The sequence below is a fragment of the Coloeus monedula genome (assembly GCF_965178545.1).
Source record: "Coloeus monedula genome assembly, chromosome: 22".
In the NCBI taxonomy this organism is placed as follows: domain Eukaryota; kingdom Metazoa; phylum Chordata; class Aves; order Passeriformes; family Corvidae; genus Coloeus; species Coloeus monedula.
Window position 1 is genome coordinate 7,675,195 of NC_138802.1, and position 19,005 is coordinate 7,694,199.

The 19,005-nt window shown below is 44.5% G+C and overlaps 1 protein-coding gene across 5 annotated transcripts in view; it reads right to left on the bottom strand.

The window, feature by feature from the left end:
* Positions 1 to 19,005, bottom strand: part of SPEN (spen family transcriptional repressor) — a 65,601-nt gene that overhangs the window by 12,220 nt on the left and 34,376 nt on the right. For 2 of the 5 annotated variants that reach the window (XM_082295715.1, XM_082295714.1), the window contains exons 4-10: positions 10,771 to 10,931; positions 9,395 to 9,595; positions 8,466 to 8,617; positions 5,844 to 5,969; positions 5,164 to 5,277; positions 3,922 to 4,035; positions 2,270 to 2,370 (exon numbers count right to left, since the gene is read on the bottom strand). In XM_082295715.1, coding sequence (XP_082151841.1) covers positions 2,270 to 2,370; positions 3,922 to 4,035; positions 5,164 to 5,277; positions 5,844 to 5,969; positions 8,466 to 8,617; positions 9,395 to 9,595; positions 10,771 to 10,931 — 969 coding nt within the window. The remainder of the gene's footprint in view (positions 1 to 2,269; positions 2,371 to 3,921; positions 4,036 to 5,163; positions 5,278 to 5,843; positions 5,970 to 8,465; positions 8,618 to 9,394; positions 9,596 to 10,770; positions 10,932 to 19,005) is intronic. The other 3 variants (XM_082295718.1, XM_082295717.1, XM_082295716.1) reach the window with 2 other exon arrangements.

A 19,005-nucleotide genomic window follows, 5' to 3' on the forward strand; every position in this document is an offset into this window, starting at 1 on the left:
CAGAGGGCTGGCAGGGTGAAGACACCCCCTTATCCAGAACCTGAGACCTTCTGAGACCTTTGAGTAAAATCAAAATTCAGGGGTGGAATTTCTCCATTACTAAGCAGCAAAGTGGTAGTAACATTTCTTTAAAAATCCTAAGCCCTGCAAGTGATCTTTTAATTCCCAAATTAGCTCCTTCACTGCATGTGACTTGCTGGTGTTGCCTGTTTACAGTAAAACCAAGTCAACAAATATCAGGTTGTTTATAAGGTCATGTGAAGTCATTCAGCAAAGTAAATAACGCAATTAATGTTGTTATTTCAATACCTTCCAAGCAGCAAAAATAAGTCATTTGTAACACTAAACATGGCAGGGAGGTGGAATAAAGCTGGAGTTCTTAATTCCCCACCATTACAGAGTGTTCTGCACACTCTGTACAAAGGTGGGGTTGGGCTCTGCTCCCGGGGAACAAGGGACAGGACAAGGGCAAACGGCCTCAAGCTGAGCCAGAGAAGGTTCAGGTTGGACATCAGGAGGAATTTCTTGATGGAAAAGGTGGTCAGGAATAGGAAGGGGCTGCCCCGGGAGGTTTGGAGTCTCCATCCCTGGAGGTGTCCAAGGAAGGCCTGGACATGGCACTCAGTGCTCTGGGCTGGCTGACAAGGAGGGGATCAGTCACAGGTTTGGACTCGATGACCTTGGAGGTCTTTTCCAACCTAAATGATTCTGGGATTCCTCACAGGTTTATTTGGCTTCACAGTTTATGTTTTATGTTAAAAGCTGGCAGCTTCCACCTTTTAAGAAAATAACAAAATTGAAAAAGGGACAAAACAGGGAAGATGAAAACCTCATCCTGCAAGTGAAGTGGGATGTTGTGAAAAGCAGCTGTGAAGTTAAAAATATTGATCAGGGATTTTGCTTTTTCATGTCTGGTTTGTTTTTTTTTTTTCTTTGGGTCCTGTTTAGACTGGCTCCAGCTACAACCCCGAGAGAAGGTGGTTTGTGCAGATCTCAGCACCTCTGCAAGGAGGAGCTCGGAGGGGCACCAGAAGCTGCAGAATTACAGGAGTCACTGCAGAACTCGCTCTGCTGCTCCACGATCCATTATCCCTATGGATCTCCTAATGACTGTGTGAGCAGAGTGACAGAGAAAGAAAAATCACACTAACGTGTGCCCAAACACCAGAAATCAAGGTCCTGCTCAGGATTATTCCATGGCAAAGACAAGCCCACCCGAGTCCTGTGTGCTAAAGAACATCCAATAACGCCCCTCTCTTGCCTGAATCCGGCGTAGTGCTGAGGAAATGTTTATTGCTGGCACATCACAACATCTGGCAAGGCCTGGGGAAGGCACACTTGTATTTCCATTATGCAAATCCTGATTGCCAATTTCCAAACCCTGCTTGTTTTTAAATCTGCTCATTTTGCATTATGTCAGACCAATCTATTTCACTGCAAAAAATGATTGGGTTTATCCAGCTCCCAGGTATAATCGGCATCACGCTGGGCTGACTCCTGGGCAAGGCACAGCCCTAACAATGAGCCAGGCTCTGAAGGGAATAAAACACGGGTGTTTTTTCAGTCAGTGGAGGTAAAAAAGCCCATAATGTGGAGTGTTTCTGTGCCAGGTCTGCAGGGATAAATAAGTGGCTGTGCAGCATGTGGTACCAGCTGCTGCCAAGGGGCAGCCACACAGGACACAGCTTTATTCAAAATAAAAATGCATCCTTACTCAAATTGTCTTATTTTATCAAGTTACAAACAAAACTGTTGGAAAGAGGGAAGTGGAGGATCAGATTTTACTCTCTGCTCAAGGGCTGAGCAGCAGGAGTTTATCAGACTTTATATACACCCACCAACACACACATTTCTCTGTTACAGTTAAGCTGCTCTTTGCATTCCTAAGACGTGATGAATGACTCCCAACTGTGTCCTGGTGACCCACCAGAGAAACCGGATACTAAAATATGGATCATGCAGACAACTGAAACCTCCACCTCAGCAGGAATTCCAGTAACCGGCTACGCCTCGGATGTGTGAGATCCTGCCTGCTCTCATCTGCACAGTTTCAGTTTGATCACATAAATTTGTTAAAAAAAAAGAGTAAAAAAAAAAAATTTAGAAATGCAGAGGTGTTTTTAGTAAAACTTTAAAAACAAGGATAAAGTTGAGAGGAACTATGGCCTGAAGAAAGTTTGATTGTAAGATTATGAGGACAATGACTGTAAAAGGATTGTGTAAGGTGATGTTGGAAAACAAAACATTTAATAAATATATTGGTACATGCCTTCTTTCTGCCAGCATTTCATAGAAGTCTCTGATATCTTGACCCGTTTTCTCCATGGAATGATAAAACGCCAACTGACTCTCCCGATTTGCAAAGTCCACCTGAAAAAGAAAGGGGAAATCACATTCAGTCACAGAAACATCCCATTCTGCCAACATTTCCCTGTCTGCTGAAGGTGGGAGCAGATCTGAAAATGGGGGTAAAATTTAATTAAAAATGTCAAACACTTCGCAATTGTGGCCCTGCACATCCCCAGGAATAAAGATCTTTCTCAGTGGAGCTGTGTAACTACCTCCTTACTATGTTGTTGTAGCTGCCAGCCCAGAGGCTTCTGTTGGGCAAAGCAGCAGGAAAAATACACATTATTATCGTGGTATTGATGTTTTTAATGCCAGGACAGTTCCAAAGTCTCTTTTATCTCAGGGCAGTGCTACAGAAGGTCAGGATTATCAATCTATTCCGGACTCCACAGTGTTTGCCCGGGGTTATAGAGCAGGGAGAGAACCAAGCCTCCTGAACTGCAGCTCCCTGTTCCAGCTACTCCAAGAGGTGGTGTTTTCTAGCCAAGAATGACAATACTAAGACACTAATGCTGTAGTGCAAAAAATGAAGGATTAGAATGGATTTCATTACGTGTATGCCACATAACGGAGTATTTTTAACATTCCAGTTCCTGTTATTTTTTAAATCATCCTGTGTGTAACCACAGCAATGGAGCACAGACACACATTGGGGGTGTTGCTTATTCCAAAATCATTAAGCAACAAGACCCACACAAGATGGGAAACTTTTAGGGGACCACACGCTTTCCTGCAGAGGAAGGTGACTGCTATCCAACACCATGCTCAGAAACTACAGGATATCCAACTTTCAGCCCTGGGTGAGGTGGGAAGCTGTTGAGATCATGCCTGACATCACTGCCCACTCTTTAGGAGAGGAGAAAGGAGAAGGAGGAAGATAATTCAAAGGGTTGGCTGACACCTCACGTCCCCAGTTAGTGGGGCTAATGGGACAGTCAGAACAGGTATCACCACATTCACCCAAATCCAAGATATTCCTGGAAATGTTAAGTGTTGCTCCAGGAAGAAAAATATTTTCTGTGTATTTTTTTAAGTAGTGTTTTCCATTATTGTTTAAAATCTGTTGCAAGGAAGGACGAGATGATCTTTAAGGTCTTTTCCAACCCAAACCATTCCCTGATTCCATGACTGCATGTTGAGGTTACTGTACCCCAGAGCCTGGACATCAGCATGGGGCAGCTGGAACACAGCCATGTGTTTTCCTGGAGGAACTCACACCTTCAGATTTCCCTTTTTTAACACGAAAACAGACAAAAGTTTGCCTTGGATTGGGGTAAACGAGGCAGTGACACGGACACCAACACTCAGGAGCTCAGAGAGACAAGTTCAGCGAAACAAACGGCAGAATACTGGAAAAGGCTTTATAAGTAACAGTTCAGGATTCCCTGACATCTTGATAAGCCGAGTATAAAAATATAATTTAAGCCTTTGATATGTGGGACGTGTGTGTCCCGCCAAGTATTCCTTGAGCCTGGCAGTCTGCACTGCCAGCATTTAAGGGGGAAGGCCTGAACACAATTTGTTCCTCTTTTTTTGCCTGTTTTGCTTTAGTTTGGAGGTCATTCTGCACACCTTAATTTTATTCCCACCGATTTTCCTCCCCTTGGTCTCTTTTACAGCTGCTTGTGCATATTCAATCTCATTGTAGAGAACCAGGGCCATGCCTTTTAAGCGGTCAAACACCACCTGTAAAAAACAAAAAAACAAAACAAAAACCAAATAAGAGCCTCATCCACAGGACTTAATGTCAGTCCCAACAAAATCCTAAGTCATGAGGATACCAGGAAGGAAATAATTTTTAGCAAGGTGAATTTCCAGGCTTTTCTGATGAGGCATATTGGAATGAAAAGACAATAAAAGGACACGGGACTGCTTTGAATTGTGGATATTGTGGCTTGAGGTATATTATGCCTTTATTTTGTTTTTCTGTATTTTACTTTGAATATTTTTTTCTTTGTTGACTGAGTTTTGTAGTATTTGTTAAGTTTTTTTTTTTTTTCTAATTTCCAATGTGTTTTAGGGGGGAAAAAAGGTAAAGGGAACAGTTAATCCCAAAGTGGAACCAGCTTTTGTTATCAATCTGCAGTACCACTCACCAGTTGCTAAATGCCCAATTTCCAAATATTGCCTTCCTTTAGTAGCATAAATGTATTATTCAAGCAACAACAGCTACAATAAAGAATGTCAAAGCTGCAACACAAACCCACAAAAATCCTTTGGGGATGCCAGACCCTGATCCTGCAAAGATTTACACACATTGCTTAATTTTAAGCACATCCATGTCCAATAAAAATACACAGGACAACTCCCACACTGGAGTTTAAGCACGTGATAAATCACTTGCATGGGAGAGGCTCCCGCTGCATGACATGGGTGTGTTGCACCATTGTTGACTTTCTCTCTTTTTCCATGTACTTTTGGCACCGTGACTGTCCTGACTGCTTTTAAAAAGTCTTTTTTTCTTGGTCTGACAAAAAAAAGCATAGTTATGTCTAATTATGTAATTAGCAAGTATGAGTAATTACGTAATTAGACTGCTGTTCTTCCAACTAACATTTAAGAAGGTTTGCTGGGGAGAGACTGTACTGCACAAGAGCAACAAATGGTTTCCAATACTCAACATCTCGGCTCACTCAAAATACTTGGTTTTGGTTGCTGTCTATGCTGACAGAGCCCTGTCAACCAAATTCCACCCCAGAGAGAATTTTTTCTACCTGAGCTATAAAGCCCTGGACAGTGGGGGTTGAAAGGACAGGATGGGAAGAAAGGAAGACAGTAACGACTTGGAAGCACACGCCAAAGCCTCCCACCTACCTTCACCACAGGCCCGTATCGGCAGAAATGTCGGGTCAGATACTGATCCGTAACGTTTGTGGAAAGCCCATCTAACCACACGCAGTTTGTAGGCATGCTCTTCCCAAAACCCAGCTGGACACAAAAGGGCAAAACTTCCATCAGTACAGTGCACAAGGGTTAAAACTCACTGAACAGAGCCTGCCTAATGAAAGACTTATTTGGAGAAAGCTGTTGTTTGTATGGATTTTCTAAAATTAGCATCTGGTGCAGGTGCAAGACAAAAATCAAAGAGCAATTAATGAAAATAATTCTGCTTGTTTAAACAAATGGAGTGTTTGACAACATTGGGTTCTTCTACAGTTTGAATGTCTGAGAAGTGACAGGTTGACAGCTCTGGGGCCTGACAGGCCCCGTTTGCCATGGGGAGTGGAATGGATTCCCAGCACAGCCTTGCCAGACGTGGCCCTTCCAGGCCAGGGAATGTCAGTCTCCGAGTGCTCAATCCCAGGGTTCCGTGTGGACAGAGCCAAGAAAAATGCTGATTAATCCCAGTTAGGTGGTGGTTGAAACCATCATGCTCTGATACGATCTCACATTAAAAATCATCTTAGTTCCATAAACTATGGTGCTGCAAAACATCCCACGATGCGGCAATGGAAGGAACAAGAAGGATACAGTCCAGGGGAGGATTTCTTTACCTTGAGCCGGTTATTTCCGAGATATTCCCCATCCATCTTCTTAATGGCTTTGCACACACTGGCGATGTCGCAGTACTGCAGGAACGCGTACTGAGGGACACCGTTCACCTTCTTAATGTCGATGTCCTGGGGACAAGCACAAAACACAACAACCCACAGTCAGCAGTCAATCTCATCTAAGAGGACTTGTTTTTTTCAGGGGCATGTGGCACAGCAAGCTCTTTAACTAGTATTTGCTTCAGAGAGAGGATTTAAACAATAGCAGGCAGTTAAAACTTCGTTGTTCTGCTGCATCTCAAAACCAAATCCTTATGGAGCAGGGAAAGCTCTTCATCACGCAGATTTAAAATCCAAGCCCACAGAACTAAGCCTGACCTGGTCAACAAACACCAGCTTTAGGCTGTTAATACTGTATCAAGAAGAGACAATTCAGGATCAAAGAAATAGAGATTAATTTTCGGTCACAAAGGCTCAAGAGAAAACAACCTGCTCTGATCCTCATCTCTGAGCCAAGCAGGGCCTCTTTTCCAAATAAACATGATCCATCCTGTTCCTAGAAACACAAAGTGATGCCGGACTCATCCCTTGAACCAGCCTGGTACAGGGCAAAGGCAAAAAAGATCCTCAACTTCAGTCGCTGTTCCTCTTTAAAACCAAGCCACCAAGGCCCCATTCACAAGTGCAGCCAGAGGCTCACAAAGCCAAATAAAGGCTGATTTTAATCTATTTTAGAAAACCCAGCAAGTCAGGAGCTGACATTTGGTTAACAAACAAGCTCAGCACTAGCACTGGAAATGTACCCAAAGCCTCTGAATAAACTCATGATATTATGATTCACTCCGAGCTGAAAATAGGAGGTGGAGGGTTTGGCTTTATTTGTTGGAGTAGAAGGAGCTGCCTTTGTGAGCCACACATGGATTTGAGCACAAATGTTCCAACATCCAGGACAGGCTAATTTCATGGTTAATAAATTTAGGGACAAGGCAGCAGTTTGATACAGTCTCACCCAAGAGCTCTTTATCTGGGAAAACAGAGGTAAACAGGGAGATTTACACAACTATTAGACTCCTACAGCCCTGGCCTAATGATTTAAGTGGAATATTAATAGAAAACTACACTTCCAAGTGTCTGAAGTAGCATGATTGCAACCACGGCAAATTATACTTGACCACTCACCCTGGGCAAGCAATTCCTTGTGACAGGCAAATAAAATATCATTATTGTGCTCATTACCCCTCAGAAAGGTTATAAAGCTGGTCCCTTCTGCACCTGAGCTTGCAAGTTTTCCTGGAAACAGCGAGGCAGCGCTGCCTCCCAATTCTGAGCCATTAATAATGCTGACAGGGAGCACCACAGCACACAAAAGCCAATTTACACTACCACTGATAAGCATCTTTATCAGGAGAGCTCTGCTGCTCTAACACTGGAAAAGGGTTCAAGCCACAGACATGGCACGAATTCATAAATCACTACTGATGTCAAGGATAGAGCAGAGGCTGGATACACAAGGGCTGCCAGACATCATAAAACGAGGATTTTATATTTGTCCACATTGTACATGGAAGCAACCTCCCCTTCTTTTGGGGGGTAGCAGGGTTCCTGGTGTGTGTGACTGATTCATCTGCAGTGATAAGAACACGTCAGAGCAGAGTGAAGAAGGCACAGCATGTTCACAAGCACTCACAGCTGACACAGAGAATATGGACCATCTGAAGCCCAGACTCAACAGGAATCACAGAATGAATCCCAGAATGGTTTGGGTTTGAAGGGTCCTTAAAGCTCATCCAGTTCCACCCCTGCCATGGGCAGGGACACCTTCCACTGTCCCAGGGTGCTCCAAGCCCCAATGTCCAGCCTGGCCTTGGGCACTGCCAGGGATCCAGGGGTAGCCACAGCTGCTCTGGGCACCCTGTGCCAGGGCCTGCCCACCCTCACAGGGAACAATTCCTTCCAATATCCCACCTAACTCTGCCCTCCTTCAGCTTAAGGTTCGTCCTGTCACTCCATGCCCTTGTAAAAATTAATTAAAATTCATTGGAGAGTTGCACCACTTTAATGGAAAATTCCCCTTAAATTTAACATTGACGTGAATTGATAGAAAGTCATGAGCAGAGGAGAGGGGGCTGCTCTCCCTCATCCGGATACTCCCCCTCAGCTGAAAACCCAAATCCCCCATGTGCCATCACTGATCCATCTGCTCCGATCTCCTCTGCCTGGGCACAGGGGCTGCTTCCACACACACTGACCAAGCCCTTTGGTCCAGGAATCAACAGGAAACTCAGATTCCCACAGCTGTAGGAGTCAACATGAAAACATCACCTGGCACATTTACATCCCAACTACCCAGTCAGCTTTGGTACTACCAGGGGAGAATTACCAGGAGAGACATTTGTTGTAAACACTCCTAGGACTGTTTTTCCTGCTAAATTACCCCTCAACATTCATATGCTGAACTCCGAATACAGAGAAAAGCTTTCAGGTATATTCCAACAAGAATGACTCAGATTACTACAGAAAGACTGAATTATCTGTCGTTGACAGACTTAGCACCACTCACAGCATTTCACAGGTCTGTACAGAAGGGGGGGCAGTGCCACCCCACACAGGACACAATTCACATACCACTATTCCCCCGAAGCGCTGGAAGATGTTGCGAAGGTCGTGGTAGGTGGTTGTTTTTTCCAGGTTGCCAATGAAGAGAGTTCTCGTTGCTTTTGGGTGAAACTCATCTATCCTTTCATCCAAAGGACGAAATTCATTCTCACTTTCGGTTTCTAGGACCAAAGAGAGCAGGAAATTTGTAATGACTGGAGATTTGGTTCATGTTGGTTTATTCAGGTCTCCTTCTTGATCTGAACAAGAGTAAGCACTGTCTTTGAGAAAAACAACCAGTACTGCACCCATGACTTGTTATTTATATGGGATTTGGAATCTTTATATTCCACTGAGGAATCCGGCATCCTCAGGTGAAAGAGAGCTGCATCTTTCAACTGCTTCTCTGGAAATTTACTCTTAACAAGTATCAACGTTTGAGTGCACGAATTCCAGTAAGGCCTCCCTGCACTTGGGGAAGAGCACACGGCAGGAGTTTGTTTTCAGGAATCAATTTTTAAAGAAGCCATTGAAGTGCAGTCTGAGAACTTCACCACGTGCTCAGGGCTGCAGCTCTCACTGGTTGGTCACGTGGGCTGTGCTGCTCAAAACGCAGCACTCGTTGGCTGTTTTAATTAAAAGGAGACAAAACGAGGCTGGGAGGACTCAGTGCTGTGCTCACACCACCCACTGGCAGCTGCTCCACTGAGACGTGGTAGATGAGATCGTTCCTTCCAGCGGATCCCACTGTTTGGGAGGATGGCAGCTTTCCTTCTCTGAGGCTTAAGACTGGAACTCTCTTGCTGTTTGATCCAAGAGCATCCACTCTTTTTGCTCTGGAATTTATTGTGGCATTTTTCCCAGTTTCTTTAAAACGTTTCCTACTTCTATTCTGCCTCTTTACGACAGCTCCTGAACACACCCAGAGCCGTCCCAGGGGAGAAGGGCATGGACCTTACCTGGTCCTATCCAGGCCGTGACTTCAATCTGCATGCCAAAAAAAAGCTTTCCTTTGGAGGCATTTAGTGCTTTCTCCTGGTCCTCCTGCTGCCGGAAGAACACCAGGCCATACCGTTCCTCGGACGCGCCGTGGATCTGCACCGATGTCACCTTCCCGTACTTCTTGAATTCGTGGAAAAGTCCATCTTTAAGGCTTGTATCTAAACCAACAAGTAAACATTAGTACTGCAGAAACATAGCTTCTACCGACTCAGCAGCACCATAAAAGACATGAAGAACTCTGACTGTCTTTCTCAAATGTGACTTCATCCCACTTAACTCGGTGCTCACACAAGCGCCCTTTTCAATTTGGGATGTTAATTTTGCCAATGTCCAAAGCTTCTGGCTGATCTTTCTCTTTGCCTGGGATTTTTAAACTCAAGAAACTACACACACGAGGTTTTACATGGCTAAAGCTGGCGGTGGATGGTTATTGCTTCTAAGAGACACCCAGTTCCATGTGAAGAAGAAATAAACAGGGATACTTTATTAAAATACCCACAGCAATACTGCGCACAGCTGGGATGAGGTGTCTGGAATGGAGGCTGGAGTCATAGAGTGCTCAGTCCAGCCAATTCAGAAATATAACCAGGCAGATTCATCAGATTTTGTGGAATCTGACTCAAGCCCACACAATCTGTCTGGGATTCGTGGGGTATTGACCTCAGCATCGTGTCCTTTCAAGGAATATGACAGGCATTAAATCTACTGGAAGATAACAACACATGAGGTACTCTGCTCACAAGATTAACAGATACAGCTCAGCCAGTGCTTTTGCATCCATGAATTTCATTAAAACTGTTTCACAACTGATCCTATGCTGGTTTTTCCTGTGGGATCTCTCCTGTGCTCAGCACAGGGAACAGGGAGTGATCATGGGTGCTCCTCAGCACATGGTTTCCTGGGTTATTTTCCATGCAATATCCATTACCTTTACAAATATGCTTAGGGGTGTTTTAAAGCACTCAAACTGCAACAGAAAACCCTCAACTTTTTGGATTAAAAAAGAAATTGAAGGGTGAGAGGTTAAACAACTGAAGTATTAAGTTAAAAAATGGAGATGTGTCAGTTTTCTCCCTGGGAAAGCCCACATTACTGTTTGGGAGCACCAGTTCCAGGGCCTGGAAATGCCCAATACTTGGAGCTGGGAGCAGCAGGGTTTCTCACAGATGGTCACTAATTAAGCAGTTTTCCCACTGTCACACAAGAACTGAGGCAGAAGCAGGGGGAGAATCCGGTCCTCGGAGGCCACACGTGGCTGCTGCGTGTCACTCGGTACAGGTTACTCAACCAGTCCCCTCCCTTTTTTCCCGTTCCCCTTTCCGAGGGAATTTACCTGTTGAGCGCACTGGAAGATTTTGAACCTTGATCCCAAAACTCTTCCGGGGCTCATCCTTCTCCAGCGATGGGAGCAGCTGGGACGCGGGTGCGGGGACGGCTGTCGATTGCACCGAGCGTGCCGGGGACTCGTCGCTCGAGCTGCTGCTGGAGTCACTGCTGGGAATGGCATGGAGGGTAGGACAGGTGAGTGCATGGAGTGGAGTCACCCGGGAAATGGTTCTTTTATTAAAAAAGGAAAATACCAGAGTTTTGGCTCGTCTACAGGTCTTCCTCCCTTTTGTGCCTGATTCTGTTTCCACACTGCAGCCCAGTTATTCACAGGAATTTAAGAGTCTTTCTACAAATATTCCCCTCCAAAGCCCTCAGAGGAGACAGGCAGGGAAGTGGAATATGGGTAAAATGTCAGCAAGATCCTGTTACACGCCCTGACAATGGTGGAGATTTAATTAAGTGTAATGCAATGTTGGACCAGCTCAGGAACTGTGTGGGAAGACTGGAAAAATACAGGGACGATGCACAGGTCTGACAAAGCCTCAAAATCCCTCCCAGCACTCTCATGTACAGAAAAGAAATATTATTGTTCTCTCAGGCATCTTTCCTCAAAAGGCCTGTACTCCAAAGAGACCACGTGTGAAAATCATGGCAAGTATTTTGGTCAACTGCTTGGGAATAACCTGGATAGATGGGGATGTCCATGACCCTGTCCCAGCCCACGGCTTGGGGTAGAACAAGATGATCTTTAAGATCCCTTCCAGCCCAAACCATTCTGGGATTCTCTATGAACCAGCAAACACTATTTCCAGGCTGAGCCTCAACCTCCAACTTCAGGATATGAAGAATTCAGACCCAAGAACGCCTTTTATAAATAATAATTACAGTGGAAGAGGATTTGCATGTTAGATCACGGAGGGAGTCAATCTAATCCACGGACTCGGGATCGTTCGATGCTTCGAGGAGAGGCAGAAATAGAGAGAATATAATGTTATTAAAGCTTGCCCAGTGGGGACACGTCATCTTGCTTCAGTGGCTCATTTCTTCCCCGAGGCACGAGGGCTCAGAACAGCGCTAAAAATAATTTTGTCTGACATAACCCCAGAGACTCTCGTTCTCCATTACACGAGCAGCCTTCGAAAAAATTCTGCTGGAATTTTAACTCGGAGGCTGGAGCAGGGGGGAGATGTGCCACGTACTAAAATAACCCTGTCAGTCTGAAATTTGCTGCTTGATTGAATTTTTATGTTCCTCTCCACATCGTATTAGAAAAACGATAGGCAGGTTTATCTTTTTCTTATCTTAAATATTTCATACCCTTCTTACAAACCTTCTTGCCATTAAACCACTTAACTTTTCCATTTCTTTTTTCAGAGAAACCATTTCAGACTTCTAATAATTCCCAAGATTTGATTTTGTGAGCTCTTCTACTACTTTTTTTGTGGGTGTTTTTATTCAAATGTTCAGAAAACCTGGTTTTCTTTCTGAACATCTTGGTGCAACGAGCACTGTGGCACATTCCCAAAAGCCCTTGGGCTCTGTCCCCATTATATTTGGAGGCGCAGAAGGGAAGACAATCTCTGTCCCAAAATACTTACAAACAATCCAAGAAGGATATAAAAACAGGCCAGACCAAAATAAAACACAACAAAAAAGGTCAAAAATGCAGAAGTAATAATAAACATGAGAAACTCTGCTGCCGGTCTCACCCTCTCATTACAGCCCTCCCATCCCATCAAGCCACTTCACACGTTGGTGCCTTTCCCACACATTCTCCTCCTACTCCTCCAGCCCCGGAGGAGGAAGTTCAGCATCACTTTGGAAGAGGAGTGAAAATAAAGCCATGCCAGGAATGAGTGAAAAACGGAGCCCTTCCTCCTGCCCTGCTCTTCCCAAGGGCAGCTGCCCTGCACCACCCAACCTCTCACTTCATGGGTAATAAATAACATTTCCCTTCCCAGCTACAGTCCCTTGTGTTTCCCAGCAACGAATCTCCCACCATCAAGATGTCCCTTCACAGCCTCATTTTTCTGCTAAAGTGCTAAACTGCCTTTATTTCTGTCTCACCTGTGGACCCTCCTTTTGTGCCCTCTTCATTAATGAACTATTTAATCACTGCAAGTGAAGAGTGCAGCATTTCCTCCTCACCTTTATCCCACTCCCTCTGCCTCCTGCATTTCCACTAAATCACCTCAAATCCACACCAAACTGAAGTTCTTCTCTACAGCATTTTGGGAAAAGGACAAACCCAACTCCACATGAACAGGGCCTCAGTGTTCTCCAGGAGTAACATCAGCCATCCATCGCCTGCTACTGGGAAATAAATTGGCAAAGAATAGAGGAACTTCTTTAAACACACAAATATAGGGCAGAGGATGTGTGTGGGGAGAAACTGAAAACAATTCCCAAGCTGAAGCAGCTCCACGTGGTTCAGCAGCCCCTGGGGAAGGCTAAAATAGGATTTTAGGGCTGCAGATCCCTCTGCCATGTGCACATTTTTACTTTCCCTTCTCACATCTTGATGCTCCAACCAACTCCCTACTCCCAAAGCCTTTAGAATTCCTGTGTGCTGAGATCGTATCTCTCGAGCAAGAGGCAGCGTTGAATTTATTTGAGCAGTGCTTTAGAATGGGGACAGGCTATTTTTACAGTTTGGGGGTTTTTTAATGAGGATGTTAAAAATATGGAACATACTGTTAAAATCACAACATTCCACTAGAGAAAAAGTATTATCTTGGGATAACACCGCTAGATATCCAAGTGATGACACAGCAGCACAACAGGGTGATAAATTCTACAAAGGAGCCTGAACTCTGTGCAACTTTGGGAAACAAGGATCGTGCTGGTAACTTCCACTTCCCTAGGGAGTTTTAGGGATGTGTCTCCCTAAGCAAAGCAAGACTTTCTGAGACATTCCAGAAAAAAAAAATTCATTATTTCATGACTATTTTAAGACAAGAAGAAGAAAGTATTGCAAGAACAATCCCCCCTTTCTTTAGGGAAATCCCCATCACTTTTCCAATTGAAGAAACATGGATATAATAATTCAAAAGTAAGTCAAAGGTTTGATGTTCTGTGAATGGGAGAATGATGGAAGAGTTAATTATAGCTGCTGTGTCACCCAGTTATAGCTCACAGCACAATCAAAATAAAGCATCTGACAGGGAATTATGTGGAGTCGAGCAGCAAAACACAACTCTTTTTCAGCTTTAAAAATACACAGATCTGAAGCCTGAAAGCTGCTCAAGGACAGGTTCCCAGAATATTAAAATGAGAATATGGCTTTGCTTTTCCCTGTGAGTAATTTTGAAAACAACCGCCCGTTGCCAACGCAGAAAATAAGTTATTAAAAATTCTTCTGGCAAAAGTTGGTTCATAAAGCTTTTAGAATGAGCTAGGGAAATTTTAACACAGGAATGTAATAGGATAAAACAACAGCTCTGATAATCTCCTCCTTAAAAGTATTCCAACTATCAACAGGTTTTGGGGCAGGTCAAAAATGATGCAAAAATAGCTTTATAACTTCATTTTGGGCTTCCGCTACCAGCATTAAACCCGGGATGATTTTTTCCAGAAGCAGAGAGTGCTCTGGCACAAAGCCTTTTCCCAACACGGGAAAACCTGCTCTTCCACATCCCTGTAAAGTCAGCGGAGCAGAATGCCAGCACGCTGAAGAACTAATCTCCTGAGCTGTCACAACACACGCGCGGCGCCGGGAGGGAGCTGGGAACGCTCCTCCGACATCCCGGCTCATGGCCCCGGAGCCTCCACAGTGCTCTGCACTTCTCCCGGGAACATGGGATCATTGGGGAAGAATTTGAGTATTTAACCAGGATTTCAGATGCTATTTTGTCCAGCCCAGATACTTCTAGAATCAGTTTCACTCTATGGCACCACAGCATTGAAGAAAAACGATTTTTGCATTTTACTGTCGGCAGAATCAGATGGAAAAATGGAACCATAAGAGAGACTGTTCTTAGTTAAACAAGGGGTGGACATAAAAATCTTTCTCTTACACATGCACTTTACTACAGGTGTAGTTTACAAGCCCTTTTAAAACATTTATCTGCATTCCATAATTACTGATGAGTATATAAGGACGTGTGTTCTTACTCACACTATTTATGTACCCATTTTTCATCAACCATGATAAAATCTATTTGTAACTTAGAGTATTTATCTATGTATCTATTTTCCAATAATCAAGATTAAATCTATTCATAATCCAATCTAAATTTTATCCACATGGGCTGATTCCCAAAGACTCAACACATAAGAGTCCATCAATGGGGTTCAGACCCAAATACACCTGGTTTCATAGAATCATAGAATATCCTGAGTTGGAAGGGACCCACAAGGAGATGATGGAGCCCCATTTGTGGTCTCAGTACGTTGCAGCTCATTTAGCACACAGAATTTTCCTTTGCTCAGTTCTAAGCGCAAAGATGACATTTCAAATCCTGGTATCCCACAAACCACTCCTCGTTTCCAGAGAAATTTCTCATTTTCAGGCAATTACGTTTGCAGGTCTAGTGGCAATGAAGTTACGCTGGGTTTACGTGTGAGAAATGAAAGCACTGAGCGAAGAACACAAAGCCAGCCGTCCTTTGTTCCCACAAAAAGGAGATAAAAGAGAGACTCCAAGCCTGCCGATGGAACGGGAGACCCGCTGCTTCCTGTCAATGGCAGTGGTGCTGAATCAAGGGATCTCACAACCTGCCCTCCACCCTCCTGCAATTTTAGAATGTGGCACAATTGTCATTTCTGCCCATTGATTTGAGAGCGGTGAGTCAGCTGCAGGCTGGGGACTCCCTGTGAGCAGCAGGAGGGAAACAAAGCTGGAAACAAAGCGGGAAACACGGCTGGAAACACGGCAGCCGGTGGAGGACACAGCAGAGGGAAGCTTTAACGTGCTGCAGGTGCTGAGCTGCCAATGCAGGTTTAAAAAAGCAAAACAAAACCAACCTGTTGTTGCCCAGAGAAGCTGAGACTGCCCATTCCCTGGAAGTGTCCAAGGCCAGGTGGGACGGGGTTTAGAGCAACCTGAGGTAGTGGAAGGTGTCCCTGCCCATGGCAGGCGGTAGAATGAGATGAGCTTTAAAGTCCCTTCCAACCCAAACTATTCCATGATTCTGTCATTCCATGATTCTAACCTCTGATCGCTGGAGCAAGTTAAGAACAAAGCCACCTAAAACCAGTTAAAAACCCTTGCATCTTTCATGCCAAATTTCAGCTGTGAAAAAAGTAAAAATTAGGACTTTAATTTTTTTTTTTTTAACAGCTGCGTTCAAAAACTGTTTCATCAGACCTGGTGAAATATCCAGGATTTTTTTTTTTTTACAGGAAATATGCAGAACGATCACTTCTTCCCTGCCAAAATTAACTTGAAATCAGGAACTCTGCCTGGCTCAGCTCGACTCAACACCCTGTCAGAATAATCTCTGAGTGAAGATTATCTCCTAGAAAGATCTACTGAGGACAGGCTCCATCCCCGCTGACGGCGGGCTGTTCTCACGGCTGATGTCAGCAGCAGATTCCCAAGCCGGGTCAGGAAATCCAAAGTTAACGTACAGTCATCTCCGAACGGAAGCAACAGGAACCCTCGGTTTTCTCCTTGTCCCTCCCTTTCCAGATCCATGTTAAGCCACCACAGATGACCTCCATGCACAAAACACGATCAGTGACAGTGCTGTATGATCAGCTCTACCCAGAAGACACAAATCCTTGGGATACTTTATAGGCTTTGGAGAAAACCTGCTGGTTAGATTTCTTCAACCTGGGAAAACAGCACCAGAAAATTGCTCCAAGTTTCCTGAATGTACTGATGTGTTGTTTGGGATTAAAAAGAATTAAAAAGACCTGATTACTGCCAGCCAACACCTCTTGGCAACTGCTTAAAATAAAAGCTTAAAAATGCACTGTATTCCATTCTAGCAATGGATTAAAGATCTTTGCCTGTGAAACACTTTGACTTCTGGATGGAAAATGATATATTGGAGCAATATATGCACGGGGCTATTGCAGACTGGTATTTCTGACCTACTGCTAAATACTACATGAACCTAAGAAGGTATTTAATCAGAATTTCCCCTGTTCTCTACACCCACGTAAGTCAAAAATGCACATCAAATCACACGTTCCTTCCTAGGAACAGCAGTAGCCCATTCCCACAAAACTCCTGACATCACCCCATTAATCCAACAATCCAGGTGGCTGTTCTGCCACACTCAAAGAGGAATCATAGAAGCCCAGAAGGGGATTGGAAGAGACCTTAGAGATCATCTCATTCCAACACCCTGCCATGGGCAGGAATAACCACAACGAAAATTCCAGAGGTTTGGGCACACGGTGAGCAACTCCTTGTCAGAGCTGATTCCAACACTGACCTAAATATCCAAGCAAGCAGCAGGCAGTTATTCTGTACACATGACGGCAGCAGGCAGTTGTTCTGTACACATGACACGTCCCACACCAGGGTATTTGTATGGGAAAAAAAACATTTCACACACCTGCGGAAATAAATACGGGTTTTTTTCCCTTGTTCAAAGGAGCTGTTGAACCCGAAGTTGAAGATGTCAGAAAACCCAGTCCGACCTCTGAGGTTGGTTTGCATGAAGAGATCAAGAGGCAATGAGCCGTCGCTGCATTCTACCAACTGCAGGCGAGTGCTGAAGGGGCTCAGCCCACACAGGCAAACCACAAAGAGCCTGAACCCTGCTCCTCCGCGTCCAAACAAGGCTTTCCACCGGAAATATGGATACAAGAGAAAAGGCAGAGAAAGCCACCTAAACATTCCCTCAGTGTAATTACCCAGTGCCCATCACCCTGGCCTCGGCCCCTCCGGAGCAAAGCTCGCCAGGACGCGATTCTGTGACATTCTTGGCACCCGTTCAAGCCGCTGAGAACCTGCCACCCAAGGAACTTTGGTTTGTGCATGTCACACTGCAGTATTTAACAGCACTCAGCTATGATAAAACAATCCACCAAGAAGGGGGAAAGGCCAGACCTGCTGCATGGAAACAAAAACAGCCACAGAAAGCACACAACAGATAAAACCAGCATTTATAGCTCTGAAGAGAGATCATTAAATATTGCAGACTAATGAAACAAACAAGAACGTCCTCCTTCCCTTAACTTTTTCCGCATTACCACACCCAGAGAGAAGACTTCAATGATCTCCTGCTGGCCTGGAATCCTAAATCCAAAGAAATGAAATTAAATGATGTTTAAAGGCCATGGGAAAGCAACATAACCATGACAACTCCATGTCCTTTGAGTGGACAACTAACACATACTGTTGCAGTATTTATTTCAGTGCCTGACCAGTAAGTTTTTGAAGGCACAGCCTCCAGATACTATTTACCATATATTTATCCCAAGTCAACTGAGTGGCTTATTAACATTCCATTTGCATTTCTGTGACAGGCCATGTATAAATATATATAAATATATTTACGTCAGTTGTTTTATCCTGATGTCTGACACCTGATCTTTGATGAAAGTCTGAAATTAATCACGGAGAAGATGGAGATGTTTCTCAGGATGGACTGCTCCCTCCCCCAGAACCACCTTCCCCTGCAGCCATGTGCCCTCAGAGTTTCCAGACAGCCTTGAGCTCCTTTTAATTCTTCCCTGCAACTAAATAATCCATTATGATTGCTAAAAATATGTATGTTTATATTAATCCCTGTCTGGCTGAGGACACTGTGCCCAACCCACAGTCGGTGTTGCTACCTCTCTCCTTGACCTACATCCCCCTGCCCCTGGACTTTGTACAGCCAAAAATTAAAAACATTAATCTGAGGGAAAAAAAGTGTTGGTTACAAACACATTGGCCTATCTCTGGAGCAGAGCTGACTCAGCGCTGACAACAGCTTCCCATTGCTGGGAAGAACCTACTCAATCCCTGTGCTCCCCATGCTGGCCAGCGGCTTGGTCGTGGATGGGTTTGGTGTTGAATTTGGGAGCAACTGGAGTTACCTGCCTACCCAGCCACTGCCTTTTTGAAACATGGATGCTTCCTGGAAACAGCGGGATTGCTCACGCTCCAAAAAGAAACCCTGGGAAGCCAGAGGAAATGCTTTCTCAGCAAACGGCCACAGTGACAGAGCTCAGCGCAGGGAAAGATAAAAGTCATTGAGGCCTTGAGGGTGAAGTACAAAGCAGCTCTCCAGCTCTGCTTTCCCACAATTAAACTTCCACCGATGCAAAGAGGGAAGAAAGAGGGTGGGTGTGAGAA